The sequence below is a fragment of the Pogoniulus pusillus genome, chromosome 10, assembly GCF_015220805.1.
Source record: "Pogoniulus pusillus isolate bPogPus1 chromosome 10, bPogPus1.pri, whole genome shotgun sequence".
Lineage (NCBI taxonomy): Eukaryota > Metazoa > Chordata > Aves > Piciformes > Lybiidae > Pogoniulus > Pogoniulus pusillus.
The window spans coordinates 4329674-4356189 of record NC_087273.1 but is presented as its reverse complement, the minus strand read 5'-3'; the positions used below and the strand labels follow the sequence as shown (position 1 = coordinate 4356189).

The 26516-nt window shown below is 55.2% G+C and overlaps 1 protein-coding gene across 2 annotated transcripts; it reads left to right on the top strand.

The window, feature by feature from the left end:
* Positions 1-1786: 1786 nt before the first annotated feature.
* LOC135178951 (glycerol-3-phosphate acyltransferase 3-like) lies at positions 1787-21521 on the top strand. Of its 2 annotated transcripts, none has more exons than XM_064150373.1 (12): positions 1787-1942; positions 8901-8973; positions 10427-10697; positions 12292-12366; positions 13785-13874; positions 14763-14856; positions 15932-16047; positions 17114-17169; positions 18608-18693; positions 19637-19765; positions 20923-21002; positions 21299-21521. In XM_064150373.1, the coding sequence occupies exons 1-12, from the start codon at positions 1787-1789 to the stop codon at positions 21411-21413; spliced, it is 1341 nt and encodes a 446-aa protein (XP_064006443.1). In that variant the 3' UTR covers positions 21414-21521. The 2 variants fall into 2 exon arrangements, with proteins under 2 accessions (XP_064006443.1, XP_064006444.1); XM_064150374.1 differs by having other exon boundaries at positions 8901-8974; positions 10410-10697.
* Positions 21522-26516: the final 4995 nt, after the last annotated feature.

Genomic DNA, 26516 nt, shown 5'->3' with positions numbered 1-26516 from the left:
ATGAACAGGGAGTGTTGCATTGCCTGTGGCTTCTCCTGACATGTGGAGAACTTCCTCATACAGAAGGGTTTGTAGTCAGTTGAAACCAACTCAGCAGCTGTTATCATTGCACCTGGGTAGGGGCAATCCCAAGCACAGACCCAGGCTGGGTGGAGAATGGGCAGAGAGCAGAGCTGAGGAGAAGGAGTTGGGGCTGCTGGGGAAGGAGCAGCTCGACAGGAGGCAGCAAGGTGAGGTGAGCTGGCAGCCCAGAAACCAGCCCTGTGCTGGGTTGAGCCCCAGCAGTGTGGGCAGCAGGGGCAGGGAGGGGATTCTGCCCCTCTGCTCTGCTGAGACCACAGCTCTGGAGCCCCCAGCACAAAAAGGACATGGAACTGTTGGAGCAGGTCCAGAAAAGGCCACAGAGAAGATCAGAGGGATGGAGAAGGTCTGCTCTGGGGACAGGCTGGGAGAGTTGGGACTGTTCAGCCTGGAGAAGAGAAGGTTGCAGGGAGACCTTAGAGCAGCCTGCCAGTACCTGAAGGGGCTCCAGGAGAAAGAGAGAGGGACTTTGGACAAGGGCTGGGAGTGCCAGGATTAGGGACAATGGCTTTGAGCTGGGAGGGGGGAGACTGAGAGTGGAGATGAGGAAGACATACCTGAGAGTGAGGGTGGGGAGACACTGGCACAGATTGCCCAGGGAGGTTGTGGCTGCTTCCTGCCTGGAGGTGTTGAAGGCCAGGTTGGATGAGGCCTTGAGCAAGCTGGGCTGGTGGGAGGTGTCCCTGCCCACAGCAGTAGGTTGGAACTAGTTGATTCTTGATGTTCCTTCCAACCCAAGCGTTGCAGTGCTCTGAGTCACAGAATCTCAGAATCACAGAATCTTAGGGCTCAGTAGTGACCTGCAGAGATCATCCTGCCCATCCCCTGCCAGAGCAGGGGCACCCAGGGCAGGGCACACAGGAACACATCCAGGGGAGTCTGGAAAGCCTCCAGAGAAGGAGACTACACGGCCCCTCTGGGCAGCCTGCTCCAGCCCTCCAGCAGCTTCACACCAAAGAAGTTTCTCCTCCTGTTCAGGTGGAACCTCCTGGCTTCCAGTTCGTGTCCATTGCTCCTTGTCCTGTCACAGGACAGCACTGAGCAGAGCCTGGCCCCTGCTTCTTGCCCCCCACCCTTCACCTATTGAGAGATATTGCTCAGATCCCCTCTCAGCCTTCTCTCCAGGCTAACCAGCCCCAGGTCCCAGCACACTTCCTCAGGTCACACAGGAACATATCCAGGCAAATTTTGGACGTGTCCAGAGCTGGAGACTCCACCACCTCACTGTGTCTCCTGCTGGAGTGCTCCATCACCCTTAGCAAAAGAAGCTCCTCCTCGTGTCTGTTCAGAGTGCTTTAGAAGAGAAGATTTATGCAGTCTGCAAACCACAGCTGCCTGCCCCTGTTGTAACACTCTGGGGGGGGACAGCTTCTGGAGGCACTGCCGAGGTGCTGCATTGGCAGCACCTCATTACCTAAGACCTGTTATGACTTCCCACAGGGTTTTTCTTCCTTCTCCCTCCTGTTCTATCGTCTGGTGAGTAAATCGTTATCAATGGAAAGGAAAGGGGTGGAGTTAGGGCGGGCCAAGGGGTTCAAAATTCCACTGGCATTGTCAGCTCCTTGCTGTCAGGCTTCGGAGGGCAGCAGCCTGGCCTCTTAGAATGTGTCACTGGGCTTTGCCTCTGGAAGCTTGCTGGATCCTCCACTACAGATGGGCTTACATCCTCAGGCAGGCAGCAGGCTGGCATTTTGAAGGAGCAAGCATGGAAGACAATGGAGAGGCTCGTGGCCTGCTGGAGGGCAGGATCTTGGCGGTCTGGAGCCTTCTGTTTGTGGGGTTGATTTTGTTGCCTTCGGTGTTTAGGGTGTCCCTGGGGATCTCTCATTGCTATGTGAAAGTGCTAGTGAGAATGTTTGAGGTAAGTTGGGAATGGGCTTGCAGAGGGGTGTCTGTGTTGTTCACTGAGGGTGTTTGATCCAGCAGGAAAAGGCTGCACAAGGGGAGAGACAAGCAGCAACCAGGAACAAAACCTCCTTTCTTCCACTTGGATGTGGTGTTTGCAGCTCTGACTTCTGTCACTGTGCCTTTAGTGGTGTCTGGTTATCTGCTGGCTTGTCATCTGCTAGCAGGTGAAGGTTTTCTGGGGTTAAAGACAGAGCTTGATAGAATCCTAGGATGGTTTGGGTTGGAAGGGACCTTCAAGAAGTTGGCTGAAGCTGGGCAGAGTCCTCGCTGCTGTGGTTGTGCCAAATCAAATGCAGACACAAAGCTGCAGCAGCTGCTGAGGGTTTGGAGGCACCAAGGAGCTGCTCTGGAGCTGTACCCAAGGCTCAGTGCCTGGCTTATGTTAATCAGCTGCCATTCAGGAGTGCTGAGGTGAGTGAGCTGCCTCTGCCTGTGTTTACCTCTGCCAGTCAGAAGCCTGGAGGCTGCAGCAGCCACAAGCTCTGCTGGGTGAGACCCGAGGAATCTGTGCAAACTTCTCCAAATGTGAGGTCCTTCTGGAGCTGACCAGCTCATGGCTAAGATTCTGATGCTGCTGAGAGCAGTAAGTGTTTTCTGGGGCCTTGAAGAAGTCAGGATCGCATCTGACTGTCCAAGGCTGAGCTTTCATCTCCATCAGAGGCCAAAAGGCAGTACTTGGAATCCATCCTAGTAACCAGTGAAGCCTTTCTGTTTGCCAGGAGATCACCTGGGAGCCTTTCTGGTGTCAGCCTGCTTTGCATGGCCATCCTTTCTGCTTGTGGCAGGGAATTTCTTTCTGCTCTTTTCCCTTTCTCTGTTCTTAAGCTCTTGGATCCCTTTTTGTTCAGCAGAACGTGCCTGGAGCAATGGGATGCAGTTCATATCACAAGCACCTTGCCCTGCCCCAAGCCTGGCTTATTCCTGTCTGCCAATTCTTCTGCCTCTCTTGAGTTTGGATTTTCTTAAGTGCTGGTGAAGAGCCTTTGGGCAGGCACTGTCTGCAGCTGCATAAATAGCATTTAGCATCAGGCATGACTGCAAATTTTAGGGCTTGCTGAATATTATTAGATGCTGATGTCAGTTAGAGATGACTGCCTGCAGTGTCCTCTCTGTCTGTTACTGTCTCTTTCCTCCTTTCCTCTTTTTCCCTTTTCCCCCTTTCCCCCTTTCCCCTTTTCTCCCTTTCCTCCTTTCCCCCTTTTCTCCCTTTCCTCCTTTTCCCCTTTTCTCCCTTTCCTCCTTTCCCCCTTTTCTCCCTTTCCTCCTTTTCCCTTTTCCCCTTTTATCTGATTTCCTTTAACTCTTGTTGCTACCCCTAAGCAAGAGCCTCATGGAAATCATAAGTTCATAGAACCACAGCATGAGTTATGTTGAAAGGAGCCTTCAAGAGCATCCAGTTCCAACCCCCTGCCATGGGCAGGGACACCTCCCACCAGCCCAGCTTGCTCAAGGCCTCATCCAACCTGGCCTTCAACACCTCCAGGCAGGAAACAGCCACAGCCTCCCTGGGCAATCTGTGCCAGTCTCTCCCCACCCTCACTCTCAGGTATGTCTTCCTCATCTCCACTCTCAGTCTCCCCCCTCCCAGCTCACAGCCATTGTCCTTCATCCTGGCACTCCCAGACCTTGTCCAAAGTCCCTCTGTCTTTCTCCTGGAGTCCCTTCAGGTACTGGCAGGCTGCTCTAAGGTTTCTCTGCAGCCTGCTCTTCTCCAGCCTGAACAGTTCCAGCTTTCCCAGCCTGCTCTCATAGGGGAGGTTCTCCAGCCCTCTGACCATCTTCATGGCCTCCTCTGGATCCTCTCCAGCAGCTCCAGGTCCTTCTTGTGCTGGGGGCCCCAAAAGTGGAGGCAGTGCTGCAGGACTGGTCTGAGCAGAGCAGAGCAGAGAGGCAGAACAACCTACCCTGACCTGCTGACATGTACCTTGCTTTAGCCCAGCACAGGTTTCACTTTTTGGGCTGCCAGCTCACCTTGCTGGCTTATCAGTCATCCTTTCCTCTGTCTCTAAGAGATACTGGATCAACTCTAAGATCTCCTTGGAACCTTCTCTTCTCCAGGCTGAACAGCCCCAACTCTTGCAGCAGAAATGATTCCCTCAGGCTCTCTGATACCAAAAACAAACCTGAGGAGGTGTCTGGAGAGCTTTGGTGGTGCAGTTGGCAGGTATTGTACTCAGCACTGGTCAGGCCACACCTGGAGTGCTGTGTCCAGTTCTGGGCTCCTCCATTCAAGAGAGATGTTGAGGTGCTGGAAGGTGTCCACAGGAGGGCGCCAAAGCTGGTGAGGGGCCTGGAGCAGAGCCCTGTGAGGAGAGGCTGAGGGAGCTGGGGGTGTGCAGCCTGCAGAAGAGGAGGCTCAGGGCAGAGCTCATTGCTGTCTGCAGCTGCCTGCAGGGAGGCTGTAGCCAGGTGGGGTTGGGCTCTGCTGCCAGGCAAGCAGCAACAGAAGAAGGGGACAGAGTCTGAAGTTGTGCCAGGGCAGGTCTAGGCTGGATGTTAGGAGGAAGTTGTTGTCAGAGAGAGTGATTGGCATTGGAATGGGCTGCCCAGGGAGGTGGTGGAGTTGCTGTGCCTGGAGGTGTTGAAGCCAAGCCTTGCTGGGGCACTTATTGCCCTGGTCTGGTTGCTTGGCCAGGGCTGGGTGCTAGGTTGGAGTGGCTGAGCTTGGAGCTCTCTTCCAACCTGCCTGATTCTATGATTCTGTGATTCTCTTCACTGTCAAATGCAATTATCCATGGGAGACATAATTTATTGCTAAGATATAAACAGATTAATCAATTCTCTATCAAAACCCCACCCTGTGCAGTTCTCAGCTCTGAAGGACACTTTCCCCCTCAGGGGGTGAGCATTTCCCTTTGGAAAAAGTCTCTTCCATTGTTTTATTTCCACAGACCTCGAGCCTGATAATTTGGTGCTCTCAGAGTTGATTCATTGAGTAAGAAGTGATTAAGCTAAATGTTACATAATCAGATAGCTTCCCATTACCACAGCTGTTAAGAACAAGAAGAGAGGAGCTCCAAGCTGGTTTGGTTTGTTCTTCAGCTGGAAACTGTTCTCTAACTGTCCTGTGGGATGGAAAGGAGATCTCTCTGTTTTCATCTCACAATCAAGCTCAGCTCTTTTCCTTCAGGAGTTCTTCAAAGGCTGCTTCTGCTGCCCAGAGAGAAGCTAAGGGCTATTCCACACGCAGCACTGCCTCCACTTCTGGTGTCCCCAGCACAAGAAGGACCTGGAGCTGCTGGAGAGGGTCCAGAAGCGGTCACCAATATGATCAGAGGGCTGAAGAACAACCCTGTGGGGTCAGATTATGGGGACAGTTGGGGCTTTTCAGGCTGGAGAAGAGAAAGCTGCAGGGAAACCCTAGAGCAGCCTTCCAGTACCTGGAGGGGCTCCAGGAGAGCTGGAGAGGGACACTGGACAAGGGCTGGGAGTGCCAGGACAAGAGACAGTGGCTTTGAGCTGGGAGAGGGGAGATTGAGAGTGGAGATGAGGAAGAAATTGTTGAGAGTGAGGATGGGAGACACTGGCACAGGTTGTCCAGGGAGGTTGTGCATGTTCCCTGCCTGGAGGCGTTCAGGACCAGGCTGGATGAGGCCTTGAGCAAGCTGGGCTGGTGGGAGGTGTCCCTGCCCACGACAGTGGGTTGGAACTGGTTGATTCTTGATGTTCCTTCCAACCCAAGCATTGCAGTGCTCTGAGTCACAGAATCTCAGAATCACAGAGTGTTAGGGCTTGGTAGTGACCTGCAGAGATCCTCACCCAAGCTGGCTTTGAGCATCTCCAGGCAGGGGACATCCACAGCCTCCCTGGGCAACCTGTACCAGTGTCTCCCCAGCCTCATGCTCAAGAATTTCTTCCTCACCTCCACTCTCAATCTCCCCTCACCCAGCTCAAAGCTCCCTCATCCTGGCACTCCCAGCCCTTGTCCAAAGTCCCTCTCCAGCTCTCCTGGAGCTCCTTCAGGTACCGGCAGGTTGCTCTAAGGTCTCTCTGCAGCCTTCTCTTCTCCAGGCTGCACAGCCCCAACTCTCCCAGACTGTCCCCAGAGCAGACCTTCTCCATCCCTCTGATCATCTCTGTTGGCTCCTCTGGACCTGCTCCAGCAGCTCCATGTCCTTCTTGTGCTGGGGGCTCCAGAGCTGTCCCCAGCACTGCAGGTGTTGTCTCAGCAGAGCAGAGGGGCAGAATCCCCTCCCTGCCCCTGCTGCCCACACTGCTGGGGCTCAGCCCAGCACAGGGTTGGTTTCTTGCTGCCAGTTCACTTTGCTGATCTCTGCAGGTCCCTTCTAACCCCTACCAGTTTGTGATTCCATGACCTGGGAGAAGAGGCATGGAGGAAAAGAGGCAAAAAGTGTGGAGAATGGAGCACTAAGCAACATCCCAAACTTAGACTAAGAGTCAGAATTGTTCAGACTGGAGATGTCCTTGAAGCTCACCCAGTCCAACCATTCCCCAAGGCTGGGGATAAACTCTGGCCATCAGCACCACATCTCTGCCTCTTGGAAACACCTCCAGGGGTGGGCATTCAGCCACCTCCCTGGGCATTCAACCACCTTCTGGGTGTTTAAGAAGAAGAAGGGAGGGAAGCCCAGAAGAAGGGAGGATTTCTCCCGTGGCTATTCCACACTACAGAGCTTTTCAGTGTGTGAACAGGAGCAGACAGCAGCAGGAGCCTCCTGGCTTTGTTCTGAGTGCCTTTGTGGGGCAGCCTGACACGGGTGGGCTGTCAGAATTTAGGTGGTCAAGCCTTGGCTTTCCCAGCTGGGCTCAGCTGCTTGTGTCCTCCTGACTTTAGGAGTGGGAGGGAGGAAGGCAGAGCAGGAGAGGGCCCAGAGCTGCCCCATTTCCCAGCCGTCTCCCGCGGCTGTTGCGCCATGGCTGTTGTTGTCAGGGCTCTGCTACCTCCTCTCATTACTGTTGTGCAACCAGCAGCAGCCTGACAGCTCTGGCTCAACCCTCTGCACTGCACAGACAGCCACAGAGCCTCCTTTTCTGCTTTCAAAACAAATCAAAGATGCAGATGCCACCACCTGTGGAATATAGAATCTACTCTGCTAGGTTAGCCCAGAGGGTGACCCACATATGCAGCCTGGCTTGGGTGGGCACTGGCTCAACCCTCTAGCCTGGGAGAGGGGAGATTGAGAGTGGAGATGAGGAAGAAATTTCTGAGAGTGAGGGTGGGGAGACACTGGCACAAGTTGCCCAGGGAGGCTGTGGCTGCCCCCTGCCTGGGGGCCTGAAGGCCAGGCTGGATGAGGCCTTGAGCAAGCTGTGCTGGTGGGAGGTGTCCCTGCCCATGGCAGTGGGCTGGAAATGGATGAGCTTTGAAGTCCCTAAGGGAAACCTTAGAACAACCTTCCAGTACCTGAAGGGGCTGGAGAGAGACTTTGGACAAGGGCTGGGAGCGTCAGGATGAAGGACAATGGCTTTGAGCTGGGAGAGGGAGGATTGAGAGTGGAGATGAGGAGGAAATTGCTGAGAGTGAGGCTGGGGAGACACTGGCCCAGGTTGCCCAAGGAGGCTGTGGACATTTCAACTGCTTGGTGAGGAGCCCCAGAGCTTGGTGATTGCATGGCACTGTTCCCATCCATGCCCTTCCAGGTTCAGCCTCCCCTGCTGATCTGGGCAGAGTCTTGGGTCCCAGTGGTGATCTTCATCTGTTTTTTATGTAACTGCCCCTATTTCAGAGAGTTGTTTGGGTTGGAAGAGCCCTCTGAGATCACTCAGGCCAACCAGCAACCCAACACCACCGTGGCAACTAAACCATGTCCCCAAGTACTGTACCCACAGGTTTCTTGAATGCCTCCAGGGATGAGGACTCCACCACTCTCCCTGGGCAGCCTGTGCCTGTCTCTGACCTGCCTTCAGCTGATCTCTGGCCATATGTCCTGGACAATGAACTCCACAGCTTCACTGTCTGGAGGAGATCTGTTGCTCTTGTCTTGCTTACACACCCAGCCCAACATTTTCAGATGATGTTCTCCAGTTCTTGTGTTAGAACCTGGAGAACAGTTCAGGCTGGACCTCAGGAAGTATTTCTGCCCTGGAAGGGTTCTCAGACATTGGAACAGGCTGCCCAGGGCAGTGCTGGAGTCACCATCCCTGGGAGTGTTCCAGCAGCCTGTAGAGCTGGTACTTAGAGACATGGTTTTGTGATGACCCTGCAGTGCTGGGTCAAGGGTTAGACTGGATGAGCTTGGAAGAGCTCTTCCAACGAAATGTATTCTGTGTATAGGTGGAAAAGAGCACAGGTGAAGTCAGAAGTCCCTTGAGATCCCAGGTTCCTTAACACACTTCTCTGTGCCAGTCCAGACTTTGCAGACCTCTGCCATGCACCAACCCAACCAGCTCCTTTCCAAGCTCAAGAGCCCTGTGTAACCATTCATCTACTGAGACCTCTTCCTCACTTGCCATCTCATGGAGCCATTGAATCCTCCCCTCAAGATCACCCAGTCTAACCATTCCCTAACCCTGCCAAGGCTGGGGCTAAGCCATGGCCCTCAGCACCACAGCTCTGCCTCTTGGAAGCACCTCCAGGGATGGGCATTCAGCCACCTCCCTGGGCAGCCTGTTTGGTGTTGTGCTCTGCCTTTGTAGCTGTGGCCAAGTAGTTAATTGCAGGTTGTCCTCCCATTTCTCTGTGCTGTGAGGCACCAGGTGACAGCCTGGCAGGCACCAGGTGATAGCCTGGCAGTTGAGAGGTGCCCCTGCCCATGGCAGGGGGTTGGAGTATCCAACCTGAGCCATTCTGTGGTTGGGTGACGTTTCTGTGTCTGGCCTTCAGGCTGAGTTTGGGAAATGGACACCTAAGAACTAGCTTCAGAAAAAGAGGCTCAGATGGGTGATGAAGGAGTGCCTGGAAATGCCAAAATGCCAACCATCACCCTCTGCTGTTCTTGTTTTGGGGGCAGTGGGCCACCCTGCAGGTCCAGGAGGGAGTCCGAAGGCAGAAGACGCTGGCACCTGAGCATTTAATCTCCACTGGTAAGAGCCCTGGCTGCAGCTGGCACAGCACAGCTCCTCTGGCACATGGGCAGCTGCTTGCACATCTTGTCTGGAGGCACAGCTGGTGCTGAGGGAGAGAAATAGAGCAGCCAGAACAGCAGTTCTGCAGAGAGGGAACCTGGCAGTGCTGCTGGATAAGTTGCCCAGCAGCCAGCGAGATGCCCTCGTGGTCTGCTGGGGTGCATGAAGGAGTGTGGCCAGCAGGCTGAGGGAGGTTTTCCTCCCACTCAGCTCTGCCATGGTGAGACCACATCTGGAGGATTGTAACCAGTCCAAGAGGGACAGGGAACTACTGGAGAGGGTCCAGTGGAGCCTACAAAGCTGCTGAAGGGTCTGGAGCAGCTCTGTGAGGAGCAAAAGCTGAAAGCCCTGAGGCTGAGAGCCTGGAGAAAGCAGCCCCTGAGGGCATCTGAGCAATGCTCAGCAAGAGCTAAAGGGTAGGGGGCAAGAGGATGAGGCCAGGCTCTTGTCAGTGGTGCCCAGGGACCAGCCAAGGGCCAATGGGCACAAACTGGGACCCAAGAGGTTTTGCTGGAGCATGAACATGCTGGTACCATAGAGCAGGCTGCCCAGAGAGGATGTAGAGTCTCCTCCTCTGGAAAGATTCCAGTTCCCCCTGGCCAATGTGATCCTCAGCAAGCTGCTGTGGGTGCCCTGCTTTAGCAGGGGCTTTGGAATGGATGATTCCAGAGATGCTTTCTAATCACTCCATTCTGTGACCCTGCTCTGGCAGGGGGTGATTGGACTCAGTGATCTCCAGAGGTCACTTCCAACCCCTCCATTCTGTGACCCTGCTCTGGCAGGGGAGGTTGGAGTGGATGATCTCCAGAGGTCTCTTCCAACCCCTCCATTCTGTGACCCTGCTCTGGCAGGGGAGGTTGGAGTGGATGATCTCCAGAGGTCTCTTCCAACCCCTCCATTCTGTGACCCTGCTCTGGCAGGGGAGGTTGGAGTGGATGATCTCCAGAGGTCTCTTCCAACCCCTCCATTCTGTGACCCTGCTCTGGCAGGGGTGGTTGGACTCAGTGATCTCCAGAGGTCTCTTCCAACCCCTCCATTCTGTGACCCTGCTCTGGCAGGGGAGGTTGGACTCAGTGATCTCCAGAGGTCTCTTCCAACCCCTCCATTCTGTGACCCTGCTCTGGCAGGGGTGGTTGGACTCAGTGATCTCCAGAGGTCTCTTCCAACCCCTCCATTCTGTGACCCTGCTCTGGCAGGGGTGGTTGAACTCAGTGATCTCCAGAGGTCTCTCCCAACCCCTCTGTTCTGTGAGTCTGTGAGCTAGGTGCCAGTAGGTAACCGAGGTGTAAGAAAGCAGAGTGGTGCTGGGAGCAGGGGTAGAGCTCTTTCTAGAAGGCAGGTGGACTTGGCTGTCTTTTTGGCTCCATGTTGTCCACTCCTCTGTGTTGGAAGGACTCATTTCCTCCTGCAGGGATCATCGAGAGAGAGAAAACCTCCATGGAAGAGGAGCTGGCCGGGCAGCACCGCGGACAGTTCAGCCTGGCCGATGTGATGTACTTCTCCAAGAAGGGCTGCGAGGCAGTGGCAGAGGACGAAGTCACCCGGAGCTTCTCTTCTGAGGAGCTGGTGTCCTGGAATCTCCTCAGCAGGACCAACGCCAACCTGCACCACGTCAGCTGGCAACTGAGCGCCGCCTGGCTCCTGGGCATCCTCCTTCGCTATTGCCTGCTGCTGCCTTTCCGGTGAGCCAGCTGCCAGCTGCTGCTTGGCTGCAGGGCTGGGGGGAGAGTGACTGCTGCTGACTGGTGCAGGAAGGACACTCTGCCACCACTGTGCTTTCTAAGATGCCCCCAAGAGCATAAAAGGCGAAGCTGCTGGAGGTGTAGCCACGTTCTGATGTGGTCTGGAGATGTTTTTGTGTTGTGCCAAGCATCAGCTGCTCCAGCTGAAGGCATCAGGCTCTGTCTGTCAGAGTAAGAGACAGGAAGGCTCTGTGCTGACCACTGGGTATTTGAAGCCAGAGCCAAAGTTCTGTGTGAGGCTGGGCAGGGCTCTGGGCAACCTGATCTAGGGAAGGATGGCCCTGCTGACCACAAAGAGGTTGGACTGGATGACCTTGGGAGGTCCCTTCCAAGACATTCTAGGATTCTGTGGTTCTGGGAGCACAGGGCTGGGTGGCCAAAGGAGATATCCACTTGGAATGCATCCAGCTGTCAGACTTTGTGATTCCTTTTGAAGCCAAAGTGACTCAGCGAGTTACCAAGAGGTCCTGAGGGCTTGTGCAGAGCAGGAGCTTGTGAAATGTCTCCTTCTCAGATGGGAGGGCAGCAGGCTCAGAACAGCTGTGGTGCACAGAGGGATTTCACAGCAGGCAGTCACACAGCAGTGATCTTCTGCAGGCAAGGAGACTGAGGGGAGACCTTCTCCCTCTCTACAGCTCCCTGGAAGGAGGCTGGAGTGAAGTGAGGTTGGGCTCTTCTGTTAGGAACAAGTGACAGGAGGAAAGGGAATGGTCTCAAGCTGGCCCAGGGGAAGCTTAGGTTGGACATTAGAAGAAACTTTTTGGCTGAAAAGAGTTCACAGAGTGACAGAATGGGTTGGGTCAGAAGGGACCTGAAAGATATTCAGTTCTAGCCCTGATGCCATGGGCAGGGACACCTCCCACAAGATCAGGTTGCTCAAGGCCTCATCCAACCTGCCTTTCAATGCCTCCAGGGCTGGAGCCTCCACAGCTTCTCAGGACAGCCTGTTCCAGTGCCTCACCACCCTCGTGCTGGTTCTCAAAGGCTGGCACAGGCTGCCCAGGGAGGTGGTTGAATGCCCATCCCTGGAGGTGTTTCCAAGAGGCAGAGCTGCGGTGCTGAGGGCCATGGCTTAGCCCCAGCCTTGGCAGGGTTAGAGACTGCTTGGGCTGGACAAGCTCTAAGCTTTTCTCCAAGCAAACCCATTCCATGTCTTCATGTGCCTGTCTGCAAGCTCAGCTGTGCAGCTGGAGAAGGAAACCTCTGTGCAGAAATGGCCTCAGCCTCAGCTTGCTCAGCAGCTGTGCTTGGGGTGGGAACACATTCTGGGATCTCTGGGGAGGTTTCCAACGTGAGATGCTGGCTGCATTTTGGCTCTGAGAAGTGTCACCTACACTGAAGGTCACTGTCCTCTGAGTGTGAGGGCTTCTCCAGCAAGCTTCAGAGCAAGGTGAGCTGCAGACAGCACAAGGCTTTGTGCTCCATGAAGGACCAAGTGCCAGCATGCTCCTGGTGTCCTGGGGGCCTTGGCTGCTCTTACTCTCCCTGTGCCTTTGGCTTTTTGGCCTTTAATTCTGACTCTTTTCCCTTGCAGTATCTGCTTGACTGTTTTCATCATCCTCCAGCTGGTGTTGGCCACCACAGTGGTAGGACAGTTCCCAAACGGCAGGTAGGTGTCTGCTGAGGCCTCTGCTCATGTCTGTTCTGCTTGCTGCAAGGCCTGGAGTGAGTGTGCTGGAATCTAAACCTGCCTGAGCCTGCAGGATCAGAGTGAGCTCTTGGGGGTGATTTTGGCTTTGTTTCTTTCCCACAAACTCCCTGAGCACGAGGAGAGAGAGCTTGGCCATGGCATTTTCCCCATGAGCACAGCCAAACATTGGAATCATCTCCCAAGGGAATGAGAGAAGTCCCCTCCATGGGCCAGATGGGGACTCACGTTGCCAGGCTGCTGGGCCAGCTCATTGTAGCTGCACTGTGACCTAGACTGGTTAGAGCAGAGGATCCTTGAGGTCCCTTCCAGCCTGGCATGCTGGCATCCTGTGAGCTGAAAGAGAACATGCAGTGCAAGCCAGGCAGATGCTGAAGCCTGTCTTGGAGTGAGAAAAGAAAGAGAAAGCTCTGCTTGAGTCACAGGAGGGGAAGTGCTGCCAGTGGTGTCCTGTCAGTGCCAAACCCCCTCAGCCCTGTGAGGAGTGTTAGTGAAGGAGCCACCAGCTGCTGCCTTTACAGTAACTCTGGCCAGTACCTTCCCTGCTTGGGATCTCCTGGGGTTGGAAGAGATGGACCAAGAGCCTGATGGGTTCCTCCTTCCTGACCCTGAGTGAGAGGAAATGGCCTCAAGCTGCCCCAGGGGAGGTTTAGGTTGAACATTAGAAGAAACTTTTAAACTGAAAGGGCTCTCAAAGCCTGGCCCAGGCTGCCCAGGGAGGTGGTTGAATGCCCATCCCTGGAGGTGTTTCACAGAGGCAGAGATGTGGAGCTGAGGGCAGTGGTTTAGCCCCAGCTGTGGCAGAGTTAGAGAGTGGTTGGACTCCAGATTCTTAAAGGGCTTTGCCAACCAAAATGGTTCTGTGGTTTTGTGATTAAACTTCAGCAGGCACAGGAGGAGCTGGCAGAGAGCACCAAAATGGTTCTGCCTTGAGGACTGTCAGCAAAACTGCATTTGGTTAGCGTGGTCCTTGTGAAAAGAGCTGCTGGGAGTTGTCACTGCACTGCCCTGGGGGTGACTGCCCTGAGGCTGTAGCCAGGTGGGGTTGGGCTCTGCTGCCAGGCAAGCAGCAACAGAACAAAGGGGACACAGTCTCAAGCTGTGGCAGGGGAGGTCTAGGCTGGATGTTAGGAGGAAGTTGTTGTCAGAGAGAGTGATTGGCATTGGAATGGGCTGCCCAGGGAGGTGATGGAGTTGCTGTCCCTGGAGGTGTTGAAGCCAAGCCTGGCTGGGGCACTTAGTGCCATGGTCTGGTTGCTTGGCCAGGGCTGGGTGCTAGGTTGGACTGGCTGAGCTTGGAGGTCTCTTCCAACCTGGCTGCTTCTATGATGATTCCATGCTCAGCACTGCAGCTGTCTGCATGGCTTCCTGTCTTTCAGAGTGAAGGGCTGGCTCAGCAACCAGGTTCAGATGATCTGTGCCACCTTAGGCATCCGGTGCCTGGCTGGTCTGATTCATTTCCACAACAGGTGAGTGGTGCCACCTTGCTCTGGTGGTGGTTTCTGGCAGTGCTCAGTGGCTCAGCCATTAGAGCAGGATGCTCTCCCTGTTGCTCTGTGGACACCATGAGGGTGCAAGATGATCCAGGAAGAAGTTTGGACAAGCCAGACTCTGTCAGAATGTTTGCAGGTCCTGCTGTGTTTTCTGTCCTGCATTGGCAGGGGATGTGGAGGTGGAGCAGTTCTGTGTCCTACCTGAAATATGGGCTTGGACATGTTTGCTCTCTAGCTGATTGGGCAGGGCTGAGTGCTAGGTTGGACTGGATGATCTTGGAAGTCTCTTCCAAACTGGTTGATTCTATGATTCTGTGATCTCCTGCCAGAACATCATTGTGAACTGTTCAGCTGCTCTCCTGGCTGATTTTGCTGGCATGATTTCTCCCAACAAGTACATGGAGCTGTTAGAGCAGGTCCAGATGAAGAGATGACCCAAGGGCTGAAGCACCTCTGGTATGAAGATAGCCTGAGAGTTGGAGCTGTTCAGCCTGGAGAAGAGAAGGCTCCAGGGAGGCCTTAGAGCAGCCTTCCAGTACCTGAAGGGGCACCAGGAGAGCTGGAGCTGTGCCAACCTGCCCTGAGCTGCAGGAAATGCCTCAGTGAGCAGAGCCTGAGATGGGCAGTGCCAGCATTGAGCAAAAACAGCTCTGACTCAGAGTGGGACAGGACCACACCACCATTAGCATCTTGAAACCTTTTGTGGTGTTCTCATTCCCATGGCTTTGCAGCTGAGCCACAGCCCTGAAATGCTTTTGTCACTGAGGGTCTCTGTCCTGGATGTGTGCTGATGGTTGGATGATCTAATGGGGCCTTCAGCCAGGATCCAGCATGAAGTGATGACTTTTCTGGGTGTCCCTGCAGGGAAAACAGACCACAGGAAGGAGGCATCTGTGTAGCCAACCACACATCTCCATTAGATGTCCTGATCCTGGCCAGTGATGGATGCTACTCCCTGGTATGAACAAGAGAGCTGGCACATGTCAGCTGTGCTGTAAAGCTGGGTGAGCCTGGAGGGGTGTAGTGATTCTGGATGTCACCTGCTCCCCACACACACACACAATGAATTCACCCAGACTAGACTCAGCCAGCTGGGAGTTAAGAAATGAAGCTGTGTTTATAGCTTGCCACAGTTTCCAGGCACATCTATATACAGTCCATGCAGATATGTTTACAGCCAGATACAGTAAGCACAGAATGGTTTAGGTTGGAAGGGACCTCAAAGCTCAGCCAGTTCCAACCCTCCTGGGCCATAGGCAGGGACACCTCTCACTAGAACAGGTGGCTCAAGGCCTCGTCCAACCTGGCCTGGAACACCTCCAGGGAGGTTGTGGAACACAGAAGCACCCAATGTGATCAAAGATCACATTGGGTGCTTCTGTGTTCCACAACCTCCCTGGGCAACCTGTGCCAGTGTCTCACCACCCTCACTGCAAACAACTTCTTCCTAACATCCAGTTTCAATCTCCCCTCTGCCAGTTCAAACCCATTCCTTCTCATCCTGTCATTACAAGACCTTGTCAATAGTCCCTCCCCAGCCCTTCTGCAGCCCCCTTCAGATACTGCAAGGCCACTCCAAGGTCTCCTCCAAGCCTTCTCCAGGCTGCAGAGCCCAAACTCTCTCAGCCTGTCCTCATAGCAGAGCTGCTGCAGCCCTCTGGTGGCCTCCTCTGGACTGGCTCAAACAATTCCATGTCCTCGAGTTGGAGGCTCCAGAACTGCACCCAGGGCTCCAGGTGGGGTCTGAGGAGAGCACAGCAAAGAGACAGAATCCCCTCCCTTGCCCTGCTGTTCTTGCTGCAGCCCAGCACAGGGTTGCTTTCTGGGCTGCACTCGCACTGCAGGCTGCTGTTAAGCTTTTCATCACCCCACACACTGGGGGATGAGCTTAGAACAACCTGATCTAGTGTGAGATGTCCCTGCCCACGGCAGGGGGTTTGGAACTGGATGCCAGTTGAGGTCCCTCTCCAGCGCCCAGCGTTGGGTGGGTGTGAGTGCAGGGTGCTGTGCTCAGCAGGTGCTTTGGGTTGCAGGTGGGGCAGGTGCACGGTGGGTTCCTGGGACTGATCCAGAAGTCCTGCCTGCAGACCAGCCAGCACGTCCTGTTCGAGCGCTCCGAGATCAGAGACCGCCACCTGGTGAGGAAAAAGTAAGGTGCTGAGGGCTCGCTGAGCGGCTCTGCCGCTTGGGGAGGCTCCAGGCGTGGCCTCCCCTGCTGCAAAGAGAGCTGCCCTCATGCACAGAGACATCTGCATTCTGCTGGGTAGGCAGCTGGAGGTTGGCATCACTGGGAGGTCTGCAACTCTCCCACCAGTGCAGTGTGTCCCTGTTCAGCCTGGAGAAGAGAAGGCTGCAGGGAGACCTTAGAGCAGCCTGCCAGTGCCTGAAGGGGATCCAGGAGAGCTGGGGAGGGACTTCTTATAAGGGCTGGGAGTGCCAGGATGAGAGACAAAGGCTTTGAGCTGGGAGAGGGGAGATTGAGAGTGGAGATGAGGAAGAAATTCCTGAGAGTGAGGGCATGAAAACCTGAGATGTGGACTACACTGATCAGTGTCCATGGCCAAGAAGGGCACCCGCAGCCAGGCCTGGATCAGCAATGGTGTGGCCAGCAGGAGCAGGGCAGGGATTGTCCCCCTGGAGGGGGGCCACAGCTTGAGTGCAAGGTTCAGTTTTGGGGTCCTCATTGCAAGAAGGACATTTAGGGGCTAGAACAGGTCCAGAAAAGGGCAACAAAGCTGGGAAGGATCTGGAGAAGAGGGCACAGGAGGAGCAGCTGAGGCAGCTGGGGGTGTGCAGTGGTGGGAAGAGGAGGCTGAAGGCAGAGCTCATTCCCTGAGAGGAAGCTGCAGTCAGCTGGGGTTGGGCTCTTCTGCATAGTCTCAGGTGACAGAAGGAAAGGAAATGGCTTCAGGTTGCCCCAGGGGAAGGTTAGGTTGGACATTAGAAGAAACTTCTTCCTTGAAAGCCTGGCACAGGCTGCCCAGTTAGGTGGTTGAGTGCCCACCCATGGAGGTGTTTCCAAGAGGCAGAGCTGTGGTGCTGAGGGCCATGGCTTAGCCCCAGCCTTGGCAGAACTAGAGAATGGTTGGGCTGGGTGAGCTTAGAGGCCTTCTCCAACCACAGTGACTCTGTGATTTTCAGTTTCCTGCCCAAGCACACCCCTGAGCCTTCTGTGCCAATGAAGTGCAGACTGCAATGTTCTTTTCTCTCCACAGAATTAAGGAGCACATTGCAGACAAGGCCAAGCTGCCCATCCTCATCTTCCCAGAAGGTAGGAATGAGTCCATCAAGCTTATTGCTCCTCCCATTCCTCCTCACTGAGTGCAGTTTGTTGGATCCAGGCTGCAGCAGGGAGGTGTTTGGTTATTAGGCTGTAGAATAAATTCCCAGAAACCAGCCCTGTGCTGGACTGAACCCCAGCAGTGTGGGCAGCAGGGCAGGGAGGGGATTCTGCCCCTCTGCTCTGCTCTGCTCTGCTGAGACCACACCTGCAGTGCTGGGGCCATCTCTGGAGCTCTCAGCACAGGAGAGGCAGGGGTCTGTTAGAGCAGATCCAGAGGAGGCCACCAAGATGATCAGAGAGCTGGAGAACCTCTGCTATCTGGCCAGGCTGAGAGAGTTGGGCTGTGCAGTCTGGAGAAGAGAAGGCTGCAGGAAGAACAGGCCTGGTGAAGAGGGACTTTTGACAAAGGCATAGAGTGACAGGACAAGGAGTAGTGGCTTCAAACTGCAAGGAGCTGGATTCAGATGAGGCCTGAGGAAGCAATTCTTGTCCATCAGGGTGGTGAGGCACTGGCACAGGTTGCCCAGAGAGGTGGTGGAAGCTCCAAGCCTGGAAGTGTTGAAGGCTAGGTTAGATAGGACCTTGAGCAGCCTGGTCTGGTAGGAGCTGTCCCTGCCTATGGCAGGGGCTGGAACTCCATGGTGTCTAAGGTCCTTTCCTACCCAAACCATTCCATGATTCCATGAAAATGGAAGCAAGAGCAACCTCTGGGATTGTCTTCTAACTCAACCTGCCTTTTTCTTTTACAAACTTGGGTCTCCTGAGGACAGTTTGCTGCTCTTCTTAGAGTGAATCACAGGCTCACAGGATGTCAGGGGTTGGAAGGGACCTGAAGAGATCATCCAGTCCAACCCCCTGCCAGAGCAGGACCAGACAATCTAGCTCAGGTCATACAGGAACACATCCAGACCTGGCTGGAAAGGCTCCAGACAAGGAGACTCCACAACCTCTCTGAGCAGCCTGTGCCAGTGCCCTGGGACCCTTACAGTCAAGAAGTCTCCTTTTGTGTTGAGCTGGAACCTCTGTGCTGCAGCTTCCATCCATTGCTCCTTGCCCTATCCTAGGTAGCAGTGAGCAGAGCCTGTCCCCCCACCCTCCTGACCCCCAGCCCTCAGGTAGTTATAGACATTTATTGGATCCCCTCTCAGTCTTCTCCTCTCCAGACTAAGCAGCCCCAGGTCCCTCAGCCTCTCCTCATCAGCCATGCCCTCCAGTCCCCTCATCATCCTCCTAGCCCTCTGCTGGGCCCTCTCCAGCAGATCCCTGTCCCTCTTCAACTGGGGAGCTCAAAACTGAGCACAGTACTCAAGATGAGGTCTCAGCAGGGCAGAGTAGAAGCAGAGGAGAACCTTCCTTGATCTTGGGTGGGAGACCCTCCTTTGATCTTGAGTGGGTTAAACTCTTCCCCTATTCTCCCTCTGGCCAGGTACCTGCGTCAACAACACCTCAGTCATGATGTTCAAGAAGGGAAGCTTTGAGGTAGGAGGCACCATCCACCCAGTAGCCATCAAGGTAATGTACCTGCATCTTTCCACACGTGGAAGGGCTCTTTGCAGACCCTCCTCATGGCAGAGAAGCTGCTCCTGTCTAATCCTTAAATAGAGATTGTTAGGTGGGAGTAAGGCTCCTACCCTGCTGCTCCAGGTTAACTCCTGGAGTGCTGTGCTGAATGCTGACATGTGGAGCTTTGCTCTGGATTGGCTGCTGCTCTTGGGAAGGGTGATTAGATCTGCACTTAAGCAGTTGAAGCAAGATTTCATGGGCACAAAAGAAGCAGTTAATGGGATGTAAACTAAGGTGGGAGATCAGGAGCTGGCACCAAGCACTGCCAGCCCAGCCCCAGCCCTGTGCTGGACTGATCCCCAGCAGTGTAGGCAGGGAGGGGATTCTGCCCCTCTGCTCTGCAGAGACTCCCCCTGCAGTGCTGGGGCCAGCTCTGGAGTCCCCAACACAAGAAGCACATGAAACTTTTAGAGCAGGTCCAGAGGAAACCATGAAGATGATCCAAGGGCTGGGGAACCTCTCCTCTAAAGAACACACTGAGAGTGTGGGAGTTGTTCAGCATGGAGAAGAGAAAGCTGAGGAGGTACCTTAGCCTTCCTAGATTTGAATGGGGCTGCAGGAGAGCTGGGGAGGGACTTCTGGCAAGGACTGGGAGTGACAGGATGAGAGGGCATGACTTCTGACTAGGAGAAGCTGGATTGAGATGAGACATGAGGAAGAAATTCTTGCCCATGAAGCACTGGCACAGGTTGCCTAGAGAAACTGTGGAAGCTCCAAACCTGGAAGTATTCAAGTTCAGGCTGGATGAGGCCTTGAGCAACATAGCTTAATGGGAGGTGTCCCTGCCTGTGGCAGGGGGATTTGAGCTAGATGATCTTTAAGTTCCCTTCCAGGTCAAGCCATCCCATAATTCCATAACCATGCTGTCTCTCTTGTTGTCTTTGCCTTGCAGTATGACCCCCGCTTTGCAGACCCCTTCTGGGACAGCACCAAGCACTCCATGATCTCCTATATGTTTAACATGCTGACCAGCTGGGCCGTGGTTTGCAACGTCTGGTACCTGCCACCCATGGTCAAAGAGGTTCTGCTGCTCCTGCCTCTTTTGTGAATGCTCAGGAGAGGTGGTCTGGAGGGCACCAGCACTGCTGGGCAGCGTGGGCTGGAGGGCAGCCAGCACTGCTGGGTATTGTGGGCTGGAGGGCACCAGCACTGCTGGGCAGTGTGGGCTGGAGGGCAGCCAGCACTGCTGGGCACTGTAGGCTGGGGGGCACCAGCACTGCTGGGCAGCGTGGGCTGGAGGGCAGCCAGCACTGCTGGACACTGTAGGCTGGGGGGCACCAGCACTGCTGGGCAGCGTGGGCTGGAGGGCAGCCAGCACTGCTGGGCACTGTAGGCTGGAGGGCACCAGCACTGCTGGGCAGAGTAGGCTGGAGGGCAGCCAGCACTGCTGGGCACTGTAGGCTGAGTGGCACCAGCACTGCTGGGCAGCGTGGGCTGGAGGGCAGCCAGCACTGCTGGGCACTGTAGGCTGGGGGGCACCAGCACTGCTGGGCAGCATGGGCTGGAGGGCAGCCAGCACTGCTGGGCACTGTAGGCTGGGGGGCACCAGCACTGCTGGGCAGCATGGGCTGGAGGACACCAGCACTGCTGGGCACCGTAGGCTGGGCTGGGCTGGCGGCTGGGAGCCTTTACTGACACCTCCATGGACAGAGGCCAGGGAGGGACACTGTGGGCTTCATGCTGAGTGTGTTTCTTGGGGTGTGAGTGAGTGACCTTGGAGTCAGAGTGCTGCTTGCAGGGATCCAGGCACTGTTGCTCCCAAACAGCTTCTTAGCTTGGCTGCAGCTGCCTGACTTCCCTCTGCCACAGACTACAAGAGATGTTCAAACATGGTTGGATGCTGCAGGGGTCCTGTCCCAGGCCTCCCCTCTTAACTCCAGACAGGCTGCAGGGTTGCTCTGGGCAACCTGAGTTAGTTGAGGATGTCCCTGCTGATTGCAGGAGGGTTGGACTGGAGGAGCTTTAGAGGCCACTTCCAACCAAGCCCATTCTGTGAGTCTGATTCACAGGTTCAGGCTTTCTCCCCCCTCTATAGTGGGCTGCTTCTGCTTTCTGTGTCCTTCCTCCACCTGCACAGCTTTGCCCAGCCCTCTCTGTTTCTCAGCCTGCTGAAGAGGGAGATGTGGAGGAAATGTCCAGGTTGCCAAGCAGGTCACTCCCTGCTGCTTTTCTCTGCAGGAGGAAGAAGATGCTGTGCGCTTTGCCAACAGGGTGAAGGCTGCGATCGCTGCTCGGGGGGGAATGGCTGTGCTGCCTTGGTAAGGAGCAGCACCTCCCAGGTGCCTTTCAAAGCTTCTTTGGGTGTTCTGTGTCCAGATCATTGATCAAGGCATTCAAGAGAACAGCCCTGAGCCCTTGGGAACACCACTGCTGACAGGAGACTTTCAGTCCAGGCAGTGCCTCCTCCAGCCCCAACTGGTGGAGCTGATCTGTCCTGCATTGCACAAAGCCAAGGGGGTTAGGCTGGAACCTGCTCTGCCTGCAGTGTAAATGCTGCAGCACTTCCCTGCCTTGCCCTGAGTGAGCCCCCAGCTGCTTCCTTTGTCTCTTGCAGGGACGGGGGACTGAAAAGGAAGAAGGTCAAAGAGTCTTTCAAGGAAGAGCAACAGAGAAAGTATTGCCAGATAGTGCTGGAGGATGGATCTGTGGGCAAGGGAAGTGTCTGTTAAGTGTTACTTCTTTTATCTGGTTGTTCCAGGACCTGGCTCCACCACAGAGAGGGCTCTTGTTGTTTTCTGCTAAGACTGACAGGTTTTCTTCTGCCCCTGGAAGATAATTTGCCTGTGACACAGCACAGCCCTGGGGAGATGGACTTTAGATGGAATGGGGACATGGCTTTCCAAAGAGAAGCTTGTGCAAGGCACTGGGAGAGACCTCCCAGATGTGGAATGAGCAGAATCTGCATTAAAATTACTGAGGTTCACTAAAACACCCTTGGAAAAGAGCTGGAGATTCAGCTGGGGCCTTTTTGACTTCTGCTAAGCCACCTCTGTGCTCCCACTTCCGTCAGTGACTGGGGCCAGCAGGTTTTCCTGGTAGCCACAGCCAGGGAGCGCTGTAAGGACACAGCTCTTGCTGTCAGGAGATAGCAAAAGCAAGCCCAGACCATCTGTTCTGAACTGCAAGTTGGTGAGGCTGTGCTGGATGTCAGAGGGGAAGAGGCAGCTGCTGATTTTCCCCTCTGTGTCACAACACCAGGGATGGGAGGTAGGAAGCTCTCTAGGGTGAGACAAGCAGCAGAACAGTGTGTCTGGGGCTGCAACCCTGGTGCCTGGGGTGTGATGCTGGGATAAAGGAGGCACTGCCAGGGAGAGTACACCATAGAATGGTTTGAGTTGAGAAGGGCCTTTGAGATCATCCAGCCCAAGCAGTATCTGCCAAGCTAGGGCTAAGCCATGGCCCTCAGCACCTCATCTCTGCCTCCTGGAAACACCCCCAGGGGTGGGCATTCCATTACCTGGGCAGCCTGTGCCAGGCTTTAAGAGCCCTTTCAGGGAAGAAGTTTCTTCTAGTGTCCAACCTAAACCTCCCCTGGGGCAACCTGAGGCCATTTCCTCCCCTGTCACTTGTTCCAAGGGAGAAGAGCCCAACCCCCACCTCCCTAGCTCCAACCTCCTTCCAGGGAGCTGTAGAGAGCAATGAGGTCTGCCCTCAGCCTCCTCCTTTCTGGAACACCTCCAGGGATGAGGACTCCACCACCTCCCTGGGCAGCCTCTTCCAATCCCTGACCACTCTGTCAGCAAAGACATTTTTCCTCCTCTCCAACCTAGTCCTCCCCTGGCACAATGTCAGGACATTTCCTCTCCTTCTGTCACCTGGGACTGGGGAGAAGAGTCCAACCCCCACCTGACTGCAGCCTCCTCTCAGGGAGCTGCAGAGAGCAATGAGCTCTGCCCTCAGCCTCCTCTTCTCCACACTGCACACCCCCAGCTCCCTCAGCTGCTTCTCTCCAGCTCTGTGTCACGCTGGACGGGTTTGAAATGCTGCTCTGGCCCGGCGGTAGCTGAGCTGCTGTGCCATGTGCGGTGCCAACTCCCTTGCGCTCCAGCTGGTGGCTCCGGAGCTCTGTAGCGCGGCAGACCCACGGGCCGGGCTTGCCATCTAGCGGCTTCTGCCGCTAGGTGAACTCTCCTTGCACGTCCTCGGTGCTTCCCATCGCAGAACGAACCTTCGGAGATCCCTTTCACCCCCCCACCATGCTGGGATTCCATGAAAAACAGGCCATGCCCACACTAAAAGCTCCTCGCCTAGGAAGGCAGAGCTGGTCGGGAGGGCAGCAGAGCTGCCACGGGCTCAGGTTGTGCCTTATGGCAGCTGCATGGGCAGAAGAGACACAGAATCATAGAACCACCCCAGCTGGAAAAGCTCTCTAAGATCATCCAACCCAACCCTCTACCCAGCGCCTCCATGACCACCAGACCACATCCCAAAGTGCCACATCTAATTCTCCTTTGAACACCTTGCAGCTGTGACTCCACCACCTCCCCTGGGCAGCCTCTGCCAATCCCTGACCACTCTTGCAGCAAAGACATTTTTCCTCCTCTCCAACCTAACCCTCCCCTGAAACAGTTTCTTAGAATAGAACAGAATCAAGCAGGTTGGGAGAGAGCTCCAAGCTCAGCCAGGCCAACCTAGCACCCAGCCCTGGCCAATCAACCAGACCATGGCACTAAGTGCCCCAGCCAGGCTTGGCTTCAACACCTCCAGCCACAGCAACTCCACCACCTCCCTGGGCAGCCCATTCCAATGCCAATCACTCTCTCTGACAACAACTTCCTCCTGACATCCAGCCTAGACCTCCCCTGGCACAACTTGAGACTCTGTCCCCTTGTTCTGTTGCTGCTTGCCTGGCAGAAGAGCCCAACCCCACCTGGCTACAGCCTCCCTGCAGGGAGTTGTAGAAGAGCCTTTTGAGATCCTCCAGTCCAACCTCCAACCCAGCACCACTAAGGCCACCAAACCATGGCCATAACTTTCTGAAACAGCTCCTGGCATGGGGACTCCACCACCTCCCTGGGCAGCCTGTGCCAATCCCTGTCCACTCTGGCAGCAAAGCAGTGTTTGCTCATCTCCAATCTAACTCTCTCCTGGCACAATTTCCTCTCTTTCTATCACCTGAGACTTGAGAGCAGAGTCCAACTCCCACCTTACTGCAGCCTCCTCTCAAGCTGTAGAGAGCAATGAGCTCTGCCCTCAGCCTTCTTTTCTCCACACCAAACACCCCCCAGCTCCCTCAGCTGCTCCTCCCCATCCCTCTTCTCCAGGTCCTTCCCCACCTTTCTTGCCTTTCTCTGGACCTAGTCCAGCCTCTCAATGTCCTTCTTGCAGTGAGAGTCCCAAAACTGGATCCAGCACTCAAGGTGTGGCTTCACTGCTGAGTCCAGGGGCACAATCCCTGCCCTCTCCCTGCTGCCCACACCACTTCTGATGCAGGCCAGGCTGCTGGTGTCCTTCTTGCCCACCTGGGCACAGCCTGGCTCATCTCCATCTGCTTTCACCCAGCATCCCCAGGGCTTTCTCTGCTGCACAGTTTGCATTCACTCTGCCCCACACCTAGAGCTCTGCCTGTCACCACCTATCAGTGGAAAGAACTGGTGAGAAGGGACTTTGGCAATAGCCAGGTTGGGGCAGAAGGAGCTGAACAGCAAGAGAACAGTCACAGGTGGGCAGAGCCTGCAGGTCTCACCTCCACCCTTGCAGCACTGATGCACAAAGCTTTTGACGTTGAAGTGGAAGAAAACATCAGCTCTTATTTGTGCTGCTGGAAGGCCTCCAACTGCTTGCCTCAGCAGGGGTAAAGGTGCCTTCTGCCCTGCCAGCCTCCTGCTGGTGACAGAGCTGCTGACAGAGTCCCTTCAGGAAAGTGCCGAGGTTCATCCCTTGCAGTTACCTTGCACTGCCAGCAAAGCCCAGCTGGCTCTTATCGGCCGAAACTGTTGACTTACAGAACCCCACAGCTCGTGGCTATGCCAGGTGGCCTTTGTCATCTGAGAAGATAGAGCTGGTGCAGAGCTCTGGTGATAAAGATGGTTCAGATTGTTTCCAGCCTTACCTTTTGTTTGTTTGCTCTATGGCTTGTGATGACAAACTGCCTCTGTCTCGCTGCTGCCTCCCAGCCCTGGCACCTCACACTCACTGGCACCTCTCAGGCACTAGGGCAAGAAGGGCACCAGCAGCCTGGTCTGGATCAGCAATGGTGTGGGCAGCAGGAGGGCAGGGATTGTCCTCCTGGAGGGGGGGCTACAACTTGAGCACTGGGTTCAGTTTTGGGCCCCTCACTGCAAGGACATTGAGCAGGTTCAGAGAAGGACAGCAAAGCTGGGAAAGGGTCTGGAGAGGAGGGCTGGGAAGGAGCAGCTGAGGGAGCTGGGGTTGTGCAGTGTGGAGAAGAGGAGGCTGAGGGCAGAGCTCATTGCTCTCTACAGCTCCCTGAGAGGAGGCTGCAGTGAGGTGGGGTTGGGCTCTGCTCCCTAGTCCCAGATGACAGGAGAAGAAATGTCCTGAAACTGTGCCAGGGGAGGGTTAGGTTGGAGAGGAGGAAAAATGTCTTTGCTGCAAGAGTGGTCAGGGATTGGCAGAGGCTGCCCAGGGGAGGTGGTGGAGCCACAGCTGCAAGGTGTTCAAAGGAGAATTAGATGTGGCACTTTGGGATGTGGTCTGGTGGTCATGGAGGCGTTGGGTAGAGGGTTGGGTTGGATGATCTTAGAGAGCTTTTCCAGCTGGGGTGGTTCTATGATTCTGTGTCTCTTCTGCCCATGCAGCTGCCATAAGGCACAACCTGAGCCCGTGGCAGCTCTGCTGCCCTCCCGACCAGCTCTGCCTTCCTAGGCGAGGAGCTTTTAGTGTGGGCATGGCCTGTTTTTCATGGAATCCCAGCATGGTGGGGGTGAAAGGGACCTCTGGAGAACATCTCACCCAACCCCTCTGCTAAAGCAGGCTTCACTTAGCTCAGGCTACCCAAGATCACAATGCCCAGGCAGGTTTGGAGGTCTCTAGAGAAGAGCACTGCACAGCCTCTCTGGTAGTTGCTGTGTATAACTCCCTGAAGGGAGGCTGTAGCCAGGTGGGGTTGGGCTCTGCTGCCAGGCAAGCAGCAATAGAAGAAGGGGACACAGTCTCAAGCTGTGCCAGAGGAGGTCTAGGCTGGATGTTAGGAGGAAGTTGTTGTCAGAGAGAGTGATTGGCATTGGAATGGGCTGCCCAGGGAGGTGGTGGAATTGCTGTGCCTGGAGGTGTTGAAGCAAAGCCTGGCTGGGGCACTTAGTGCCATGGTCTGGTTGATTGGCCCGGGCTGGGTGCTAGGTTGGACTGGCTGAGCTTGGAGGTCTCTTCCAACCTGCTTGATTCTATGATTCTATGACAGCCTGCTGCAGGGCTCCAGCACCTTCAGAAGAAGGAAGTTGTTCCTCATGTCCATGTCAAGCCTCCTGAGCTGCAGTTTGTGCCTGTTGTCCTTTTTGCTGTCACTGGGCACCGCCGAAACGCCCCCAGCCCCATCCTCATCACCTCCACTCTTTAGATACTCATTTTTGAGCTGCTCTCCTTTCTCCAAGCATCACCTCCCGAGGCAAAGCCTCACCATCCTCGCCCCTGCCTCCAAAAGGATGTGTCGGGCAAGGATGCGGCTGTGGTGGGGCCAGGTCGCGGTCGGGCTCGATGGTCTCGGAAGGTCACGGGAGGACCGCGGCTGGGCAGGCACCGGTGGCAGGCAGCCGCCTCTGTGCCTTTAACGGCCGTGGGGCGGTGCTGGCACCCCGGCCCCCGCCCTGGCC